Raw genomic sequence first — 20,683 nt, forward strand, 5'->3', positions numbered from 1 at the left:
TTTGAAGATGACACATTTCAGCCTTTATTTTAGTATCCGAGAAGGAAAGAACGGTGATGACAGAAATGGGTAAGTCTAGAAGGGCACAACAAAGGGGCTTCTGTGATGGGGACTTGGCAGGGCTGCTGAGGTTGTGGTACAGGCAGCCTCAGAGTACAAAGTTCAGAAATGCCATGGCTATTGCACACCCATGTGTCACGCCATGTGCTGCAATCCTGGCTGCTCAGTGTGGGGGCTAAGGAGCTGACCTCAGCAGATATTGCTGAGCACCTTCCTCAGGGACAGGCTCACCCAACCCTGTCTGTGATTCTTCAGAGAACCAGTCCCCAGCTGGGTGCCACAATGAAGGAGGTGAAGGTAGAGGAGTCACCTGAGCACAGTTTAACAGGAAAATTACATCATATTTTGGTACAAGCTTATAGAAATCCATGCAAAGATAACTTTTTAGGGAACTGTTTCTCACTTCTAATTGGTGAGAGTGGAAGTGGCAGGCCTGAAAACCCCAGAATTCAGCACAGTTCAGGGCAGGCTTCTCAGAAGAAATCAAAGGGTTTGCTGGGTGAGGGTAAGTGAGGTCTTCTCTTTCTCATTGAATTGAGTTTCAGTGTTGGAACTTGATCTTCTTGCCTTTCTGCGGGTTGACTGACAGAGAGATGGGGCTGTGAGTTTAAGCTTGTCTTTCTCAGTTGCTCTTATGCATGGACACCACCGGAAGGCTAATTTGAAACCAGAACGAAACCTGTAAGCAAAAGAGAGGAAGATAAATGCAAAGATCTTTTCAATCACACAGAGAAAGAGCAAACGTGCATCTTGATTCTACCCCTGAATCACCATGGAAATAAAAGGTACCACTCTAGGGTTGGGCGTTTTGTTGGTGGTGTCCCAGTGAAACTGGGCTGGTGCTGCTGGAGGTGTGCAGACCCACATGAGCATCATGCCCATGCTGGGGGTTCAGAGGGGAGCAAGTGACTGAATCAACCTGGTGCTGGGCCAGCAGATGCATTGAGGGGGTTGCAGATTCTTCCCTCCTTCCTTATATTAAGGCATGCTACTCACCTTTGGTTGAGACAACAGTAGATGATAGGGTTGTACATTGTTGAGCTCATGGCAAGCAGAAAGATGGTGAGATAAACCTGCTGAATGTACTTCTGCTGGTAGATGTCTTCCTTGAAACTCCCCAGGATGAAGTATATATGATAGGGCAGCCAGCAGACCGCAAAAATGATCACAACCACCACCATGGTCTTCACAAACTGGGGAAAAGAAATAAGAAGTGTGCATTACTCCTGGGCCTCTGTCTGGCTGAGCTTGCTGGGATATACAAAACTCTGCTGCTGTTCTAGGCCTGTTTTGCCCCCCTGAGGTGCTGCGTGCGGGCGAGGAAACCAGTCCCGGTGAAGGAAATGGGAGGCATGTGGATTCACCAGGCATGGAGTTCTGCCGGGCAGCCACTGATGTGAGCTGCCTTCTTTGGACCCTGGCTGGGGTGTAGAGAACGTTGCTTTTACCCTGCTCACTGGGTGATGCCCTTTGCCCCTTGCCCAAGATATAATCCATCAACCTTTGATGCCCAAAGATCCTGCAAGATTTCATATCAAATGCAAGCTTTAACTGAAGCAGGAGCCAGAAGAGCTGCTGTGCTGAGGATATTCATTTTTGAGTCTCACTTCTGACCTTTTTTTTGGCATTAACTTGATGTTTGTATCGGACTCGATTAACGTGGTTGCCTGGAACTGCGCTGCTCCACAGAGTAATTCCTATAATGCTGTACGTAACAAACATCACCATTAAAGGTAGTAAATAAATCAACACGATCACTGCAATGTGATACCTGAAAAAGAAAAATAAGCACATTTCCATATCAGTGTGTCTCCTGAAGGGAGAAGTTGATGGCTCTCATCAACTTCAATGGCAAAGCATCATCAAGAAATTTTGCCTATCAACATCATTACAGGGGCTTCTGTGAACAGAATCGTGGAATCATGAGGTTGGAAAAGCCCTCTCCCCTCACCCAGCCCACCCCATCTGCCCACTGCCCACATCCCTCAGTGCCACATCTCCATGGCTGCAACACCAGGGACGGTGACTCCAGCAAAGGCTCATCTCTCTTGTGGTGGGATGGTTGACCACTGCTGGGCTACAGCATGTGAGTGGTGTATTGAAAGCATTTGTCACCTGCACACTACTCCATTTCTGTTCCAGATGAAAGTGCTGCCACGGTCCTCGGTTGTATGTGAGCTCTGGCTCCCTGTTACCCTACAGCTCCTCTGCTTGGGTTTGACTATTCTAAGCAGGCACCATTTATGGGGAGGGAACAACCCGCTCACTCAGTTACAGTGGCTGTCAAATTAACATAAACAGTATGAAAACTTGGATTAGGAAGGAGGGCTCTGGCACACACTGCTGGCACTGCCTGCACAAGGCCGGGTATGCGTGCTTTTTCTCTGCATGACAACACCATGTAACTCCTCATTGCTTAGGAACCAGGCTCAGCTGTTCTGCAGAGCTCCGCAGGGATTGGTATCAGGCTGGTTGCTGTTGTTTGCTCCTTGGGATGTTTGCTCTGTTGCCCGCCTCCTGTAGCTCTGCCTCCCCATCCTTCAGGTCTGAGGGTGCACGGGAGCAGTGAGCTGGCAGATGCACAAAGATTTATGATGCTGGACAGGCTGCAGATCAGCCAGGCTCACACAGAGCTCCTGGAACTTGGCACGTAATTGTGTGACAACCAGTTACAGAGGCAGTGAGCAGCCACAGGAGGTGTCCAGAGTTCCTTGTTCCTACAGCCACTTTGCAAAGCAGGGCAGGACTGTGTGTCACCCTTCTTTACTATGGCAGCTGTTCCCTCAGCTGACTTAAAACTAAGCTAGGATGGGCTACCCCAAACCTATTTTCCCCCACTATGCGGTTCTCCCAAATCTCACCCTCCTTCAGCCCTCTCCCCCAGTACAGTGTGCAGCCAACAGCTCAGACACTAAATTAGTTTGGTAACTTTTTGTAGAAATTGTGAGTTTTCTCCTCTCTCTTACGTGAGCTGGTGCTTTGACCCAACGTCATCTGGCCAGACGACGATGCACTTTGTTGTCCCGTTGTCCATCATGATCTCAGCATAGAAGCACTGTGGGAAGGCGAGCCCAAAGGCCACCAGCCAGATTATCCCAATGATGACCCTGGTGTTTCCAGCAGAAAGCCTGGGCTTGAAGGGATGAATTATTGCCACATACCTGCAAGAAAAATGGGTAATACATTTATAGTTGCATTGGTAAACTTTGCAACAAATACAAGTGTAAAAATTCACCCAACGATATGGCGGGCCTTATTTGCAGAGCTATTCTGGTAGGCTCCAAGAGCTAAGTCCATTCTGAAGGGGAAGACTGCAAGTCTTAAGGTAGGATGTTAGTCCCATTTGGATGGATGGATACCTCTGGTGCAAGGAGGAAGCACCACTTATGCTGTCTGCACATGATACTTCTCAAGTATTTCCCTTGCTTTGAATTATGGGTGTTTTTTTTTTCTTTTTGCTAGTTTTATTTTTAATTATTTTTTAAAATGCTTTGTATATTTGGTCTAAAATTTGATGCTGTGAACTGTTTGTGTTTGTTTGGAGTTACGCATTGCTTTTCTTCCCTTCTTGACCAAAAAGACCTAAACACACTATTCCCACTGTGTCGATATCATTTGATACCAAGTATCATGAAGACAGCAGATTGGAGCCTCAATTCTCAATATCCTTTACACTGCATTTTTTCCCACTGATTCTTAGCAGTGGGAAACTGTTTTGCTATTCACCTCTGCCTGCCAAAGCTGGAGCCCTTGTGATTTAAGGGACGGGCTGCCCCTTCTGCCCTACACCTGCTCAGGGCCCTCATGCCACATCTGACTATTGGATTACTTCTCTGCCTGGTTTTAAGTTCCCTGAGCAGAAACGCATGGGATCGTAATGAGTACATAATCAATTATGCATTTCTTGTCATGCTTTCCGCAGTATTTGTCACAGTTGTTACAAAGGCAAAATAGAGTGGAAAATGCCAATGGCCTCTGGTGGAAATCTGTGGATCCTCTGCTGTCTGCTGGCTGAGCTGTTGAGAGGGAGCTCCGCTGACACTGCTGCAGGACGGAGAGTGGCTGCCCACACAGGCAGCACGGTCAACAAGCCAGAGCTGCACACAGCAGAGCCTTTTTTAGCTATAAAGTGCTCGTGTCACCTTGCATTTCCTTAGCTCATCGCAGGCGGTGTTATACAATGCTTGAACCTGCTCAGGGAAGCATGACATTGCAAATATTCTCCAAAGTGTTTCCCAAAACCATGATCTGCAGCTCCGGTGACCAGTGGGTCCCAGGTATGATTGCTGTGCTGCTGGAGCAGCCTGACCAGCAGCCCATGCTGCAGGAGCCCAGAGTATCACCGTGCTTTCCTCCCTCCTCTTGCTGTGCAGATCTGCCTTTGTCCCCTGCTTGTACCCCCGTCCGCGGGACATCCCAGGATGTGGATGTGAGCAACTGAAGCTGTGACTGTCCAGGCAGGCAGTGATGACGAATGGATCGAACACTTCTTGTCCCCCTTCCTTACAATAAACAGGTTCTAAAGACAGTGTTCTGTTAAACCTAAGCAATGGAGCCAACGAGGACGTGAGTTCTCATAACAATAAATGGAAGCTGCAAGTTTCCAGAAGACCGTGTCAGGATCTATTTTAAGGATAAGCGAGAATAGCTAAATATGGTTTGTGGGGAGATGCCAAGTTTTCTTTCTGATCTTTGCCAAGCGAACAGGGAGATTTTGGCTGTATAGATACTTCCATCGAACGTCCCTAAGGAACGAGAGCGGGAAGTTGTGGGGACAGGCCGAAATGGGGTTATTTCGAAGATCTTTAGCAGACTGTGTATGAAACAGCTGTTACCAACAGCCCTTGATTTCAAGCCAGGAAAAGCAAAAGAGTATTGGAGTCTCAGATGGAGCTGCTGTTGCATCTAAATACAGCCTTGCTTTCATCTGCAGGGCGATCAACACATCACTCATCCCCATGCTTATTACCAACCCTTCCAGCCGCTACGGCAGCCGCTGCCCCGTACTTGGCAAGCTGCAGGGCCGGTTTCTGGGCGTCACGCATGCAGGGCAAAGCCTTCTCTCGCCAGCTGGTTTGTTTATCTGCTGTGATGCGCCTGTCTCCTGCTTCCTGCTGCTGGGTGCGTGAGGCGAGCCCAGCCCCGAGCGGGGTGGGAGAGATGGACTCACCCCAATGAGTCACAGAGTAGGGCTTCTCGGGGGGGCTCTAGGGGAACCGTCTCCCTGGAAGAGCCTTTTGCAGATATGCACGCTTGATAAGAAACAGGAAATCGGAGGGGAACTGTGGGGTCAGCAGAAGGGCTCAATAAGGAAGCAGCAGTATTTCTGGATGTCTGGGGACAGGCCTCTGCCAGAAAGATTCCTGGAGTCAGGCGGACAGTGGAATGAACAGAGGGAGGGCGGAAGGATGGAAGGAAGGAGAGCAGAGAGTCCTGAAGGGCACTTAGCTGCTCCATGCCCTCACTGACTGCCTGCAGGTCAGAAAATTCCCATGGACTTCTGACCACTTTCTAGTAAAAAGAAAAACAGCGTCACGCTGCTTACCAATGAGGTGTAAACACAGCGAGTGCCTGAAGTTAAGCTCGAGTAAAGAGGCTTGGCAGATGGAAAGAGTATTATGAAAATGCCAATTACCTCAGAAGTCAAACAAAATCACTCTGATTACTTCCCTTTCTCTTGGAATGTGCCATTCTTGTGATCCGCTGCAACCGACCGCCGTTCCTAATCTGCTTCCCACTGTTGCTGGGGGTTTGCCAGCGCACTGGGCTAGCAAGTGGGACTGCGGTTTACAATGTTTTCAGCGTCCCACAGTGTGTTCTTATTGCTGCAGCTCCATCCCAGGGATGGCTCCTCATGGTTGGAAAAGAAAGAATGAGATAACATGGTGGTGGGGGAACATTTTATGATCAGTAACACGGGAACAATAAAATTTCAGCCACTTTCACTTGTTATAGACTCAGGATGGAGATAAGCCAGAAGAGCACACTTTCATGCCAGGACTAGCCTGTAACCCCATAGCCTACTTGCCTAGCGCTCACCCCACTCTTCTGATAAGGCACCTGACACAGTAGGTGGGGGCCGATCGCACAAAGCATTGCAATCATGATTTGTAACCCAGGAAAGGCTTTTCAGATCTTATCTTCCCCCTTTGCCTCTTACCTCTCCGCCGCAACAGCCGTCATGGAGTAAATGCTCACAAACATTGCGGTGATGGGGAACCAGTTCTGAAACCTGCAGAATTCCTCGCCAAAATACCAGACGTTGTGGCTGGCATAGATAAAATTGAAGATGGTATTGAAAGCGGACATCAGCAAATCCGAAAGGGCCAAATTAACGATGAAGTAGTTGGTAGCAGTCCTCATCCTCCTGTGCGCCAGGATAATCCAGATGACGGTGACGTTGCCGATGATGGAGGCGATAACGATGAAGGAATAGGTGATGGCCCACAGGGCGATCTGCCATCCTGGCTGGGTGAACTGGGTGACTGCTGTCCAGTTGTCATCGTCCTCGAGGTAGTCGGCCTGCGAAATGTTGCTGGTGTTTGAAATGGGAAAGGTGCTCATCTTTTCTTTCCAGCTAAGCACAAAACAAAATCATCTGGCATATATGTGCTTTCTTGCAGTCGGTGTTGGTGTTATGAATCCTCAATCCAATGGTTCAAGGGCCGTTAAAAACACGTTGGGATGAGGTGTCTCGTGTCCTCTCCTCTTGTTTTCTGAGTGAGGCAGCAGAGTGCCAGGAGGAGATGATCGATAGAGAGGCCCTCCTCCCTGCCTGGCATTGTAACCTGCGTGAGAAGAGCGGAACCAAGAGAAAAACTCTTCTCACTTGTGCTCCTTTATCCTTTAAAATAGGAAGAGGAATGTTTCCCAAGTTGGTGCCAGGCAATCTCTTCCTTTAGATTATTGGAGGGCCAAGAAGATATTGATAGATGTATCAAGCCACAAATCCTTCCAATCCAATGGGAATCCCATTGTGTGGTGGTAGTTTTTGGAGGCACAGGGTGCCCAACTGCTCCGCAGCACCACGGGGACGTGACTCTGCTGGTGTGCTGGGCAGGAGCTGCACTGGGATAGATGTTGTATGTGGTTTAAGGGGACTCGGAAAGAAGGTGGAGCCTCACAGGCAAAAGCTAAACAACCAAGTTGGCATCAAATGAAACGCAGCAAAGTGGTGCTTAAAGTTCTTTTCCTCCCTCCGTTTGTTTGGGAATAAACTCTGAAATGGAAGTGCTGCTGTATCAGTGTTTGGAGGCTGAGATCAAGGCTGGCTGCATTGCTGCAGTCCCTGTATATCCAGGGCCTTCGTGGGAACTCCTGCAGCAAAAAGGAAACGATACTCAATGAGAGTTGAGCAAGTTGCCCTCTGCAGCTATCTGTCAGCTTATCAGCATTTTGATACGTTTCACTGAATGGTGACTGTGCAATGCAACGTGACTCAGCCATCAGTGTTTAATAGATGGAGTATGATTTAATTTATGCAAATGAAAGCAGCACATCCTGTTGGTGCATGAAGGATTGCCAGTGCTTATTGCCACAGCCAGATCTGAGCAGTGACTTTTGGTACGGCTCTGGGGGGATGCTGGTTCTCAGAGTCCATCTGAAAAAATCCACCAGAAATCTCCCTTCAGCTACTGAAAATTCAGCCCCACTTCAGCTGGTGCAGAAAAGTGAGTGAGAAGCCTGGGCTGAGTGAGCACAGCTCTGCTCACTGTCAGAGCTGGAGCAAACTACATAAATACAAGCAGCATAGTGAGGCTGAGGCTTCAAAGGCTGTTTGGCAACAGCTCATGCCTGCTCTGCTGGAAGCAGGATGTGTTTCATGTGTGTCATGCTGTCACCAGGGATTTGCACTCACTTCCACCCATCACCTTTACTCTCAGGCTGGCATTGCTGTGACAAGACTATCGGCCTGGCACCTGGCTGGCTGGGAGCATGCACTCTTGGCCTTTTCACTTCCAAACTGGAGTGATTTTTGCAAAGGCAGCTCCAAGTTCCTTGAGAATTCACACTTGTCCGTGGCCATGAGCAAAATCTGTTCCTGCAATGTTGCTGGGGACATAGAAGGGAAAGGGGCAACCTAAGGCAGGGGTTGGATTTGGCTGCTGTCATTGTTGCTTTTTCTATCGGCGCGATAGAGGGCTGAGCAAAGGGTGAGAGATGCAAACAAAAGATGTGGGGCTGGAAGGTCAACGAGCGTGAACAAGGTACATTTTGTGTTTTGGAACACAGATAACACAGAGAGGTGGTGGAGGCTTTCACTGTATTGCATGTTGGCCTCAGCTTCGAGAGGAAAGCCATTTACTGCTGACCTCTATTAGTTGTGTCCAGAAAGGTGTTGTTTTGGTGTTGAGGCAAAGCCTGAGATTTAGACAAAAGAGGGTTATTCAGCTATTTTCACATGGCTTCCTTGTAGAAACCCCAGAGTAATACCAGTGGGCAAATGGATGATGCTATCACACAGCGTCCCCATCCAGCATGTCCTGCTCTGAGGTTATGTTTGCCAAAACTGGAGCATGAAAACAAGGGACTGTGTTGGGAAAGGGCAATCGAAGTCACGAGTTGTTAACGAGGGACATCCAGCTGTGAGTGATGCCAACGGGACGAGGTGGTAGGTGTCAGAGGCATTCGAAATTGGCGATAACTAAGGCAAGGAATACTCGGAATGATTGTTCTATGTTATTGGCGTTATACGTTCCGAGCTGCTCTGCCGCTGTCTGCACCGGGCAGCCGGGCTGGCCGCTGAGCAAAGCAGCTCCGCGCTTCCCGCAGCGCCGCTTCCCGCAGCGAACCCGCGACTCTGTGACGGCGTCGCCGCTCCCGGCCGAGCTCTGTTCCCGGCAGCGCGCAGCCGCGGCGCTCGGCATCGGGAACGCGCTCATCGCCGGGGACGCGCTCGGTCCGGGGACGCGTCCCCGCTGCCCGCGCCCTCCGCGGGCGGAAGCGGCGGTGCCGGGAGGAGCGGAGAGGAGCGGCAGGTGCTGCCGGGAGGCGGCGGCGGGATGGCGACGGGGGACGCGGAACAGGCGCGGTACTGCGCGCGGCTCTCCTACCTCTGCCTCAAATTCAGCCTCATCACCTACTGCACCGCCTTCTGGGTGAGCCGAGCGGCCGGGGGCAGCTGCGGGGCGGGGGCTGCTTTGTCCCCGCGCGGCTACGGGGATGAAGCCCGCCCGCGTTTCCTAACTGCGGTGGTTGGGAAAGGAGGGCTGGCCGCTGGGCTGCTCTCGAGCCCCGCTTTATCGCGGCGCCGGGGGCGCGAGGTCCCTCCGGCCGCACGGCACAGCCCGGGGCGGAGCTCCCCGAGGGACCCGGGCACCTGCGGCCGCGCCTGAGCCGCCTCCTGCCAGCGGCACCGCCCGAGTCCGTCGCCCTCTGGAACCCTACGGAGCCACCCCCTGCGCTGTGACCGGGAGGCGCTGCCGTGAGCGAGCGCTTTAAGGAGAAGCGCTGCCCGTGCGGGGCTGAGCGGATGGGTAGTGCTGAGAAGTCGCTGCTCTTCTCCGTGGGAAAGCCCCAGAGGAAGCCCCCGGGGCTGGGGTGGGGGAGAGCGAACCGAGGCCGGCTGCTGGCTTCCCTGCGGGCCGGCGGGATGTAAGCAGGCAGGTGCCTGAGGAAGGGCTGCGTTTCCCCTCTATTCGCAGGAACGGGATCATCCTTACAGCGGTGCGGAGTGGCTGCCGCCTGGTGAACGGGCGAAGGGTCTGCGTGCGTGCCGGAGCGCAGCGGGCGGTGACGGCTGGGATGCTGCCGCTGGTTGCTCTCTGGAGGGCGGAGGAGCGGTGCGCAGCTCCCGCTATCCCTCTTGGGTTGCAACCTGGTCTCGCAGCCCTGCCCGCGGCACGGGATGGGGACTGGGTGGTCTCGAAGGTCCCCTCTGCCCTGAGCCGTCCTGTGATGCTCTGAGCCGGCTGCTCCCTGGTGCCAGCAGAGTACGGGTTGTCCTGGGGGTGTGCATACAACCCCGCAGCCTCGAGGTGTCCACGTTCCCAGAGTGCTGCTAAGGCTGTGCTGTACTTCAAAGGGAGAATTCACATGGGTTTATTCAGGTGACAGCAGGTTGCAGATCCACCTGATTGTGGATCTGGTACAGTGGGAGTGAAAAACATCATCTCCATGTTCTGTAATTATTCCAGGTGATCGGGGGCCTTGTTCTCGCTGTCGGGATCTATGCAGAAGTTGAAAGACAGAAGTACAAGACTCTGGAAAGTGCCTTCTTAGCCCCAGCCATCATTTTAATCGTCCTGGGCATTATCATGTTCTTTGTGTCTTTTGTGGGCGTGCTGGCTTCCTTGAGGGACAACCTCTGTCTTCTTCAAGCAGTAAGTGCCGTTTGTTTCTTCTTCATGGTAGTTAGAGCTTATTGCTTTGTATCATCACATAGATTAGATTTAGAGCTGGGCCCCTATCTAGGTCTATGCTGAAAAATATTTCATTGCACTCCCTGACTTTGTAGTGGGTGATTTGCTGCTCCATGGGCATGGAGAAGCTGATGAGGAATGGGAGTCTGGAGCTGGCTGTGCTCCAGAAGGCTGGGGAGCAGCTGTGCTATGGAAACATCTCCTGTACATCCCGTTGGGTAGTAAAACCCGGATCCTGAGGTCATCTGTTTTGGATGGAGGGAGCCAGGCTGCTTTTTTAGGGAAGCTGCTGCTGAAAATGCAAAAAGTGACCTAAAAACATTGTGTATTTAGAAGGAGCAGATTTCAGGTGATGGTAGCTGTTTCCCTGCTACCCTGAGAGGTTGGCCTAGAGCCGTGGCACATGCCTGTTTCCCTGTACCGTGGGCATGTTCAGGAGGATGAATGATGTTTGGAGTGCTGCCCCATAGACAGAAGCCCCCCCGAGGTGTGGCTGCAGCTTCTCAGGGGGTTCTCGCAGCCTACTGGCTGGGGGGCTGAGGAAACACAAAGCACAGGGATTAGTTCTGGGCACGATGGTTCCTCCAAGAACTTCTTGTTTCAACTGGAGGCAGCCACAAGAGCAAGAACCAGCCTTGGTCACATTGCATGGAGATAGCTGGGGCCCGGCTGCCCCTAGCTTGGGGAGGAGGTGGGGGAGGATGTTACGTAGACCAAAGCAAGAGATCATAGTGAATTTTGAAACTATTTGCTGGATCTTGGCTGAAGAGTGTTGTACTCTCCTCATCAAATGGCTGAGAACCCGTCCTGGGGGTTGTGCTTCCTTGTCTGGCACGGAGCACGCTTTCAGTTCATGCTGTGGGAGTGAGCCTGGAAGTCCCTCAGTGTGTTCCTTGGGCTGATTCCCCATTTAGCAGCAGCAAAGACATCTGTCTGTCTGGTAACTTGGAACAGAAGTAGTGGTGTGGGTGGCACAGAGCTGAAAGCAGCATGGCCCGGGAGGATCTGCAGGGAGAAGTCTGGGGTGAAAGCAAAAGACATCTGCTTTGGTTAAAGCAGTCATTATTGATGGAAGAGCAGGGACTCCTGAGGTGGTGCTGCATGTACCCTGTCCACCCAAAACAGTTGAGCTCAGAATCTGGGTTTTACCACCCAGTGGGTTGTGTCCAAGTTACACTGATTGAGAGCTATGTGCCAAAATGTAGCAAGGCCAGAACTTGGCTCTGATTTAACACTGACAAACTGATAGAAAATGGTTTGGATTACCTTAAAGCACCACTTTACCAAAGAAATGAAAGCTAACAGGTAATTGCTGTCTTTAGAGCATAAAAGTGTAACATTCTGCATGTAGCTGAGCATTTATGAGCTTTGTTATGAAGCAGAGTGCTCTTGTAGGTAGAAATATGATAAATGCACCTCCTAGTTTTGTTTCCATTCAAACCAGAAGGTTATAGATTTGCTGACTCGGAGAAAAAGAAATCAAAGTGAGGAAAGAAGTCTTGTCTGTGGCATGAGCAATTTTTATGAGAACAAAACAAAATCTATTTTTCTTTGAACACATTTTGTATTCAGAAAGTTGGCAGTGTTACAGACTTTATCACAGTCATTGAAGGAGCAATTCTGGTTTGTTGTAAGATCTCACTTGCTGTTGTTTCTTTCCAGTTCATGTACATTCTGGGTCTGTGCCTGATGATCGAGCTGGCCGGTGCTGTTGTGGCCTTGATTTTCAGAAACCAGGTGAGCTGGGGTTATGAGTGTGGAGTTATGGCTGTGCTGCTGAGCAAAGAGAGGTGTTCAGTTTGTCAGCGGAGCTGAAAGAAGTCTGAAGATGTGAGCACAGGCTCCTTAGGGCTCTTCAGGATAGGGAAGGGTGGAACTGGTCATCAGTTCTGGAAATGAACTCCAGGATGGAGAATTTGGAGAATATCTGTGTGTGGTTTGGTACAGGCAAAGCGGGTTTTCAGCTCTTAATATATTGCAGAGCATGTTTGTATTCTCCTTCTATCTCTCAGGTTCCCAGCTCAGATTTGCGTTTGGAGACTAAGTCATTGTTTACTGGCCAACATGCTTGACCTGAGTGGCATCTCTTCCCTGCCCACATCCATAAGCAAAAGAGCTCGGTTCTATAGCCGACATCAACATTTACAAGCTTACCACACCTTCATTTAAAAAAACAAAAAAAAAACCCCAAACTCATGGAAAACAACGGATTTCTTCTTTGAGTTTAATAGTAAGAACACGCTCCCCGTGGCTCACTTTGGCCCTGCACACTGTGCTCTCATGAGCCGTGGTTGGAGCACTGCAGCCCATGCGGTGTAGGAGGGGACATCATGGGTCAGATAGTGAAGTAAACACCGAATGGTATTTGCTGAGAGGGTGAGGAGGAATAGTGATTGGCTTTTGTACATAGAAAGCACATTGTTGGATTTGCTTGTGCTAAGCAGTTTCCCAACGTGCTTGTTGGCGACAGTGCCCGGGCCCAGGGCTTTGTGTTTGTGCTGTGAGATGAATGGATGCGTTGGGGTGAGGATGGGGAGGAGAAGGAAGCATTTAATAGAAGCTCAGGCTAAGAGCCTCCATGTAAATGCTGATCGTTGTACATGTCCCAGTGTTTTCCCCCCCCTCCCCCCCATTTATTTCCCTATTCCCCTCTCAGATATGAGGCATTCTATTTTTTTTTCTTTGAGCTGTGCTTATTGTAAGAAATACCCTTCAGTGGTGTGTATTTACAAAGAAAGCATTGCCTGTATATGCGAGTCCATGTCCATTGTGCCCGTTTGCCTTGGAGCACTGGGGATGTGGGACAACTGATTGCCATGGGTTGTCACTGGTTGTCAACTGCTTGTCCTTGTCGCTCACATCTGTTTGTGTTCTTGAAGAACAGAGTGTGTCCCAGGATCCCAAGGGCAAGTATCAAGCCTTGGGGTGTGATAGATGGAGGTGGCATTTCTAATTTCCAACGTGATAACCATTCTTGTTTTATGAAAATAAATAAAAAACAGGCTGTCCTTTTGTGCACACCACCCACAGCTAGCACTTAGCAAATCATAGAATCCCTAAAGTTGGAAGAGACCTCTGAAGGCCATTTGGTTCAAATCCCCTGTCGTGAACGGGGATACTTACAGCTCCATCAGGAGCTCAGAGCCTGACAACTTTGACTTTTTCTTTAACTTTTGGCATTTCTAACTGATGACTCTTTTTGCTTTTGCCTTCTAGACAATCAAGTTTCTGAATGATAACATTAGAAGAGGAATTGAGAATTACTACGATGATTTAGACTTCAAGAACATCATGGATTCTGTTCAAAAGCGGGTTTGTTCATTTTTTCCTTTCTTGAAGACTAGCTCAGTCCTAAGCAATGCTAAGATGTGGTGGGTCCTCAGTGATCCAGGGATGTGGTAATCAGATTCTCAGTGAGCCCTCAAGTGTTTGATTTTTTTTCTATGGGACCCACAGCCAGGTTTGGACAAACTCCGCTTCAATTCCACCGTTCTTCTTTGTGTTTCTGTTGGCTTGTCCAAGACATCCCAAACCAATGGTTAACTATTGGAAGTGCTGGAGGTGGAGAAGAGAGGTGGCAGTGGGCTGTTTGAACCTGGTTGGTGTGTTTTCACTCAAGGGCACATAGCAAGCCCTTTAATAGGGTGGTTATTCAAATGAAATCCCTGTGGAAGTGTATATACCTGCAATTAAAATTCAGAAATTGCAGTGAGCACAGCTGAGCATTACTTAATGGCACGTGCAGTTGACTCACAGCCCTATTTTTTTAATGCTGCTGTGTTGAAATGTTTCTTGGCTTAGGGAAGAGTATTGCCATGCAGTTCAGGGATGACAGGAAAAGCAGAAAACGTTCAGAAATGTGTTTGCAGAGCTCACGTGGTGCCTATAGCCTTCCCAAGTAAAAAGTACTGAAAAAGTTAGGTTAGTAAATGCTGTGGAGTTCTATGACATCGCTATGGTAAGGGCACATCTGCTTTGAAAAACAGAGTCAGCGCGGAAAGTCTGTCAAAACCAAACTGTTCTGAGGAAGTTTTGTCATAATACTTCATAATGCGTTAAAGTTTCCATGCGCTGCCCAAAATTTTGTATATATACAGTGAGATAAATGGTAGCGATGAAGTAAACTGCTGCTTCTCCTTTCCTTTAAAACACAGAGTGAATATTTGTATTAAGCAAGTGTAAACTTACAGTATTTTATTTTTGCCAGATCTCAGTTCTACTAACTAAATTACGCCTGAAATATTTTGATATATATATATTTTTTAATACCTTATATCAACACTTTTTTTTTTTTTTTTTTTTAGATGTGATCAGAAATATTGTCAGTTGAATTGATAGTCCATGCTGAGCTATGCTGGCTTGGCTGTGTCACTCCCAGATATTTTAAATGCCACTTGGGTCTCTTTCTGCCTTTTCTGTCTTGAGCATGAAAGCATTCTGTTGTTGATCCTTCACACGTTGGATATGACTTTATATGATATATTATTAAATAATGTTTCTACTTGCAATCAAAGAGTCTTTTCTTCCCCATTTTGCACTGATCTCCATAGAGATTGGCTGATTCTGAAAGCATTCAGGAGATGTAAATATTTATCGCTCCATTTAATCAGAATTTTTTTTTCCCCATTTTTTTACGTATTTTTCTTGTGTATATAACTATACTTAACTAGTACATGTGTCTTCCTGGGGAGCTGCTCCATCCCTCAGCGCTCTTTAAACTGCTTTATTCCTACTTTTCTCTCCAGCTATTAGAAGAGTTTCTGTAATGATCTGCAATCTGCCTTTGCCTTCTGTGTCGTGTTTGCAGTTTAAGTGTTGCGGTGGGGAAGACTATACGGATTGGTCAAAGAATGCTTACCACAACTGCGCCGCTCCGGGACCGCTGGCCTGCGGAGTGCCTTACACGTGTTGTGTCCGGAACAAGGTGAGCCTGCTGTCTCATTAGCTGAGCCACCCTCTGTCCTCACAGATGGAGAAATCCAAGAATCATTAAGGTTGGAAAAGGCCTCCAAGATCATCAAGTCCAACCATCAACCTATCACCACTCAGTCATAGAAAGATAGAAGCATGGAACTTGGAAAAGCCCAAATCCCTCTCATACCCACCTCCCACTGCCCACGTCCCTCGGTGCCACATCTCCTCAGCTCTGCAACACCTCCAGGGATGGAGACTCCCCCACCTCCCTGGGCAGCCCGTGCCACTGTATCACCGCTCTTTTGGAGGATAAATGTGTCTTAACACCCAACCTGAACCTCCCCTGGCACACCTCTCGTCCTATCTCTGTGCCACTGGAGGTGAGCCACTGCCACCACAGCTGAAAAGTGGCACCCACTGCCTCACTGTGCTCACGTCCCTTGGGCCAGTGGTGGGTGGTGATTCCCACTCAGTGCCAGCCCTGCCACTTTTGTCAGCACCTTGAATCTTGTTTCCTGAAGCTCTTCCAACAGAGACCTGTGATGGATAGCCCACCGGTGCCTGCTAGGTGCTGCCCTTTCCTTGTCGGGCTTGGGTGTTTGATTAAAGAAGGGAAGAGAAACGCAATAGTAATCTCAGTAATCCAGCTGGATATTGCTGAGAAGTATGTATAGTACAAAGGTGTCTATTGCTTACACTTACACATTCTTGTGTGTCAGAAGAAGTGTGTTTAGATCTGTGCTGAGCTGAGATTTATTCTGAGAAACCAAAGCTAAACAGCTATGTTTTAAGCCCGAGGTGTTTGAGAAGTCGTGTATCTGAAAGTGATGTATGCTGATCCACAACTGTGTGGAGGAGAGCCCGGGCTTCTGCCCTCGGTTGGTGATGAAGGGAGGCAGGGGCGGCTCAGAGAGAGCAGTCTGGCTGCTCAGTGTGGTTTCAATGGAGTGCTTGTTTTTCTGAGTCTCGCCCTTCTCAATTGGAGCCTTATTTTAAAAGCTCAGTTCACGTGTGTAGAATTGCAGCAGCGCTGTGAAGGGAAACGCTATAACAAGCAGTGGCTGTTGGTGCTACACAGATGTTTCCTTTAGAATTATTAGGTCGTGTGTTTGGTGCGTGTTCCTTATTTTACGCACTGATGGATTTTGTAACTGAGCGAGTATTTGGGATTTGTCTGTGACAAATGGGCTCTTCCTGCTTCTGTGGGGAACAGAGATGATGCCATGTGCCAGGAGACAGGTAATCACATAGACTGTGTATTTCAAGAGCAAACCAAAGTCAGGAAAGTTTTAAAACCAAGGAGTTATCTGAGGAATGCAAGGAGTTCTGTTTCCCCTTGTTTCACTGACAACTGGGGAAGGAGGGATAGGGTTTCTTGCAAAGGCGATGTAGCATGTGGTTTGTTAACTCAGACAAGTTAACTGAGAAGTGTGGAGAAGACCCCAGATGATGGATACCCCCTTATTTAATGTTGGAAAGCTCAGCAAGATGCTGCAAAGCATAAGGGCTGGTAGCTGTGCTGCAGTTGCAGGACTGTGCATTGGGCAGGACAATGTTAGCAGCGTGGCTGTACAGCCTGCTGCCTTTGGAAAACATTGGGAGATGCATCAATCTTGGCTGTCTGACAAATGCTTCCAAATACAGGCTGGTTTCTGTCCTGGAAAGCCACAGATAAGTTTGTAATTACTCAGTGACTCTGTAGTCATGGAAAACTCCTGTTCGTGTAGGAGGGTCGACTTCAGATCTGTTTTAAAAGCCTTGTGCAGGATGAGCCAGGCCCTGGTCATGCTGCTGTTGAGGCAATCTGAAGGAATTATTGTCCAGTCAAAGTATTTATTAAAGACTTACACAAGTGTAGCCGAGATAACAATCCATTCCCGGATGTATGCAAACTTTGGTTTTGAATGCATTTATCTCCATTGAGCACACTTTCTTGTGCCATCATGTCTTGTTAGCAAATGTGTTTAAAATTCAGCGATGATGTCATGAAGTTCTCTGGTGTCCAGTATTTTGCTGGTGGCCTTGTGTTTATGTCAGGCTCAAGTGCTGTGAGAGAAGCGGTCCCCTCGCAACCGTGCCCCAGTACTGCAGCTGGGACCTCCCCTTGTGCCTTCAGAATGCACTGGAAGAGCTTCTATGGAGTGCCCCAAACCTGGTTGGCCTGCCTGTCACATGGTCAAGGGAGAGCCTGGCTTTTGGTGTGCATAAAAGATGTGACCTTGGCCACCAGCACTTAGAAATCTCAATTCTACGTCTTTCCTTGTGTTGGGGTGTATAGCATCAAGGTAGAGTTTGCTCTGCTTTATTTTCCTCATTTTCTTCTTCTCATTTGGCTTTGTCGCTGACTGTGTGCATTGCTTCATTTGATCCTGGTGGGCTTTATGTTTGGTTTGTAAGTCGAGGGCTGTACTTTCCTATAAGCCTTGTCAGGCCAGTTGGGCTTCACAGCTCAAGCAAAGCATTAAATGGCTGCAGAAAGTGTTTTGGTAAGCGTCTGTGAATGCAAACACTCAGGCTTTGGGTTTGTAATGTGTTCATGTAAGCGTTTGTAGTATTGGAAATTATTTAGATTTCAGGTATTTCCAAGTTGAAAGTTGTCATCGTGATGGAACGACTGCCTTAATCCCTGCTTTCTTCATGTGACAAGTTAAGCCATTAAAGCCTTAAAATTAAAACTGGCTGTTGTATGGAAACAGCCGTAGCCTAGAGGTCTGTCAAGCCAGCTTTGGTTTGTGGCACTACACTCCTTTCTGGATGGATAGGGGTCAGCTGCCTCGTGGAGGTCTGATCCTGTGGGTCCTGGGAGAAGCTCTTGGTTCTGCCTGCTGTAATCACCATCCTGCTTTCCCCAAGGCTGAGTTGGGCACAGGTATCACTGCTGCGGGCTGTCCCTCCTTGCTTCCCAGCTGTGTTGAGAACTGAGGAAGCAGTGTGGTGTGGCTGTCCCCAGCCCATGACCTGGGGTAGTGGCACCCTTGGGTTTTGCTTTACTCTACATTTTATTTTCTTTTCAGACAGACATTATCAACACCATGTGCGGATACAAGACTATTGACAAAGAGGTAAAGTAACCAGCACCCACCTCGTGATGGTAAAAGGTTCTGATTTTGTGAGCTTATCCTTGTGAGCTTATCTTTTGTTACTTTTGCCAGTAACAGAAGATCTTCTGCGTGCTTGAATCTACTGAAAAGTTAAAGCAACCATTAAAGTGATTGTACTTGATTGTGCATCTTCTGTGATTCCTTGTTTGACATGTGTGTGAAGCATTTCTTTCCAGAAATAACCTCTCACTTACAGTAACTGCACAGCAAAGAAGGACACGTCAATATTCAAAGTAGTGATGTGATTACAGTAAATTTCTGTACAGCCAATTTAGGACATCAGAATGAAATACCCACCATTGGGATCTGAAATACTTGGAAAGAGCTCTTTCCTGGAAGAGGAGCAAGCCTGCTGGGCTGTGCTGTGGCACGCAGCCTTGTAGCCTTTGTAGGCTACTGCAAAGCTTGTCTGCAATTAATATTTTTCCACTGCTGCATTTAAAACTTGGAAGCACTGATAAAAACGGCAGAGGCTCTTCTGTCCTTCCTGTGTGGTCTACAATTAGAATGAGATGCACTTCTTCTGGGGGAGTGGCTTAAAAAAAGGTGGATTTTATTTTTTTAATAATCTCTGCTCTGTTGCTTTGCAGCGCTTGAGCATCCAAGACGTCATCTATGTCCGCGGGTGCACCAATGCAGTGCTCATTTGGTTTTTGGACAATTACAGCATCATGGCTGGTGTTCTGCTGGGCATCCTGCTCCCCCAGGTAAAAGGGCCATGGCTCCACAGGGAGTGCTGCTTTGTGCTGTGGGAAATCTTTTGCCATATCAGCTGTTCACAAGCACTATTCGTTTCTCATAGAATGGGTAGGGTTGGAAGGGATGTCAAGAATCATTCAGTTCCAACCCCCAATATCTTGTATTTTCTCCTATGTGCAAAATCCCCATCAGAAATTTCAATATGAGATATTCCACTTCTTGTTGTGGTTAACTGGGATGGGAGCTTTTTGGGCTTGCTCCCTGTGATCCTTATGAGTCCTTTCCAATTTGGGATACTCCACAATTCTATGTCAGTGCGTATGCTACGTCGTGCCCCTCTGCCTGCGCCGTGTATGTGCTTTGTGCAAGCAGTGCCATCAGGTGCAGTGAGCAGCGCACGATGCCCTTGTTTTGCAGTTCCTGGGGGTGCTGCTGTCCTTGCTGTACATCACGCGGGTGGAAGACATCATAGCTGAGCACAAGCTTGGCGAGAGCCTGTTCGGGGAGATGCGGCAGCGCCCCGATCCTGAGTTTGCCAGCGCAGGCTGCTGCATGTGCTACCCGGGCTGACGGCAGGAGCCTCTGGAGCCCATCAGCCTGCGTGCGGGTTTGTGCTTCTGTGGCCATTACGGACATTGGGTGAGACTGATCGACTCTAACTCTTCTTTGGTATTTCTTTTAAAGCAGAATACCAAAAGCAGAGTCTCTTCTTTACCCCGTGGTCTTAATATTTCTTAACGTTTCCGCTGCCTCTGGGTGTGTGTTGAGCTCTCACGAGACCCCTGGGTGCCGTGCTCAGGTTGCTCCTAGCTCTTTGGGAAGCGGACCAGGTAACCGCCGTGCCTACACTGCCATGGAATCACCATGCGTGCCCCATTCCACGTCGCCTTCCTCCCTCCTTGTCCTCCTCCTCCCTCTGAAGGGGCTAAAACCAGGCAGAATGCTGGGGGCTGCCCACTGACCCCAGAGCGGGGTGCTGCATGGAATGACAGGGTGGCTTGGGTTGGAAGGTTCTGACTCCCTGTGCACCCCAGGGCCTCACTGCAAGCAGGGCGGCCTCGCCAGCAATTAAAGCTGTCGGCTGTATGCTGGAAGATGAGGCTGCAGCTCCATGTCCTGGGCAGCCTCTCTGTGCCCTTCCCAATTTCAATTTCTTACTGGCTGCAAATAGGAGGAGAGATTTCTTGCTGATCTAAAGGGTGAATATTAAACATGTGTTTAATGACTTTTTTATGCTAATCTCGATCGATTTACTGACAGTAATGGATGTGACACTGAACACTTCATTGCTCGATCCTTTGTGCCTTTTAATGATGGGGCAAATGCCAATGTTGGATTAATCAGGTAATGCTTGATAGACTTTTAATGCAGTTTGTTATTGTCTGGCTTTTGTATCAGTTTATGAGATGTTTGAGTCTTGTATATGTACTGTATTTTTCCTCGTTAGTAAATTAAGTGTTAGAGGGGATTTGGGGGGAATTATCTATGTTGAAATGTTTCTGAATTTGATTCTTGTCAAAATAAAAAAAAATATATTTTTTTTCAAAA

General features: G+C 48.6%; 2 protein-coding genes across 2 annotated transcripts; one reads left to right on the top strand and one right to left on the bottom strand.

Moving 5' to 3' along the window:
* On the bottom strand, positions 1–7,432 carry TACR2 (tachykinin receptor 2). The gene is made up of 5 exons (XM_003207895.5): positions 6,221–7,432; positions 3,027–3,221; positions 1,675–1,831; positions 1,057–1,253; positions 1–739 (listed from the first exon to the last, which is right to left on the bottom strand). The coding sequence occupies exons 1-5, from the start codon at positions 6,622–6,624 to the stop codon at positions 544–546; spliced, it is 1,149 nt and encodes a 382-aa protein (XP_003207943.2). The 5' UTR covers positions 6,625–7,432; the 3' UTR covers positions 1–543.
* Positions 7,433–8,928: 1,496 nt separating this feature from the next.
* On the top strand, positions 8,929–20,683 carry TSPAN15 (tetraspanin 15). Its single transcript, XM_085229030.1, has 8 exons — positions 8,929–9,158; positions 10,197–10,382; positions 12,084–12,158; positions 13,638–13,733; positions 15,229–15,345; positions 18,350–18,397; positions 19,027–19,143; positions 19,553–20,683. Exons 1-8 carry the CDS (start codon positions 9,063–9,065, stop codon positions 19,703–19,705), a joined length of 888 nt encoding a protein of 295 aa, XP_085085156.1. The 5' UTR covers positions 8,929–9,062; the 3' UTR covers positions 19,706–20,683.

The sequence above is a fragment of the Meleagris gallopavo genome, chromosome 8 (assembly GCF_905368555.1).
Source record: "Meleagris gallopavo chromosome 8, MGAL_WU_HG_1.1, whole genome shotgun sequence".
Taxonomy (NCBI): domain Eukaryota; kingdom Metazoa; phylum Chordata; class Aves; order Galliformes; family Phasianidae; genus Meleagris; species Meleagris gallopavo.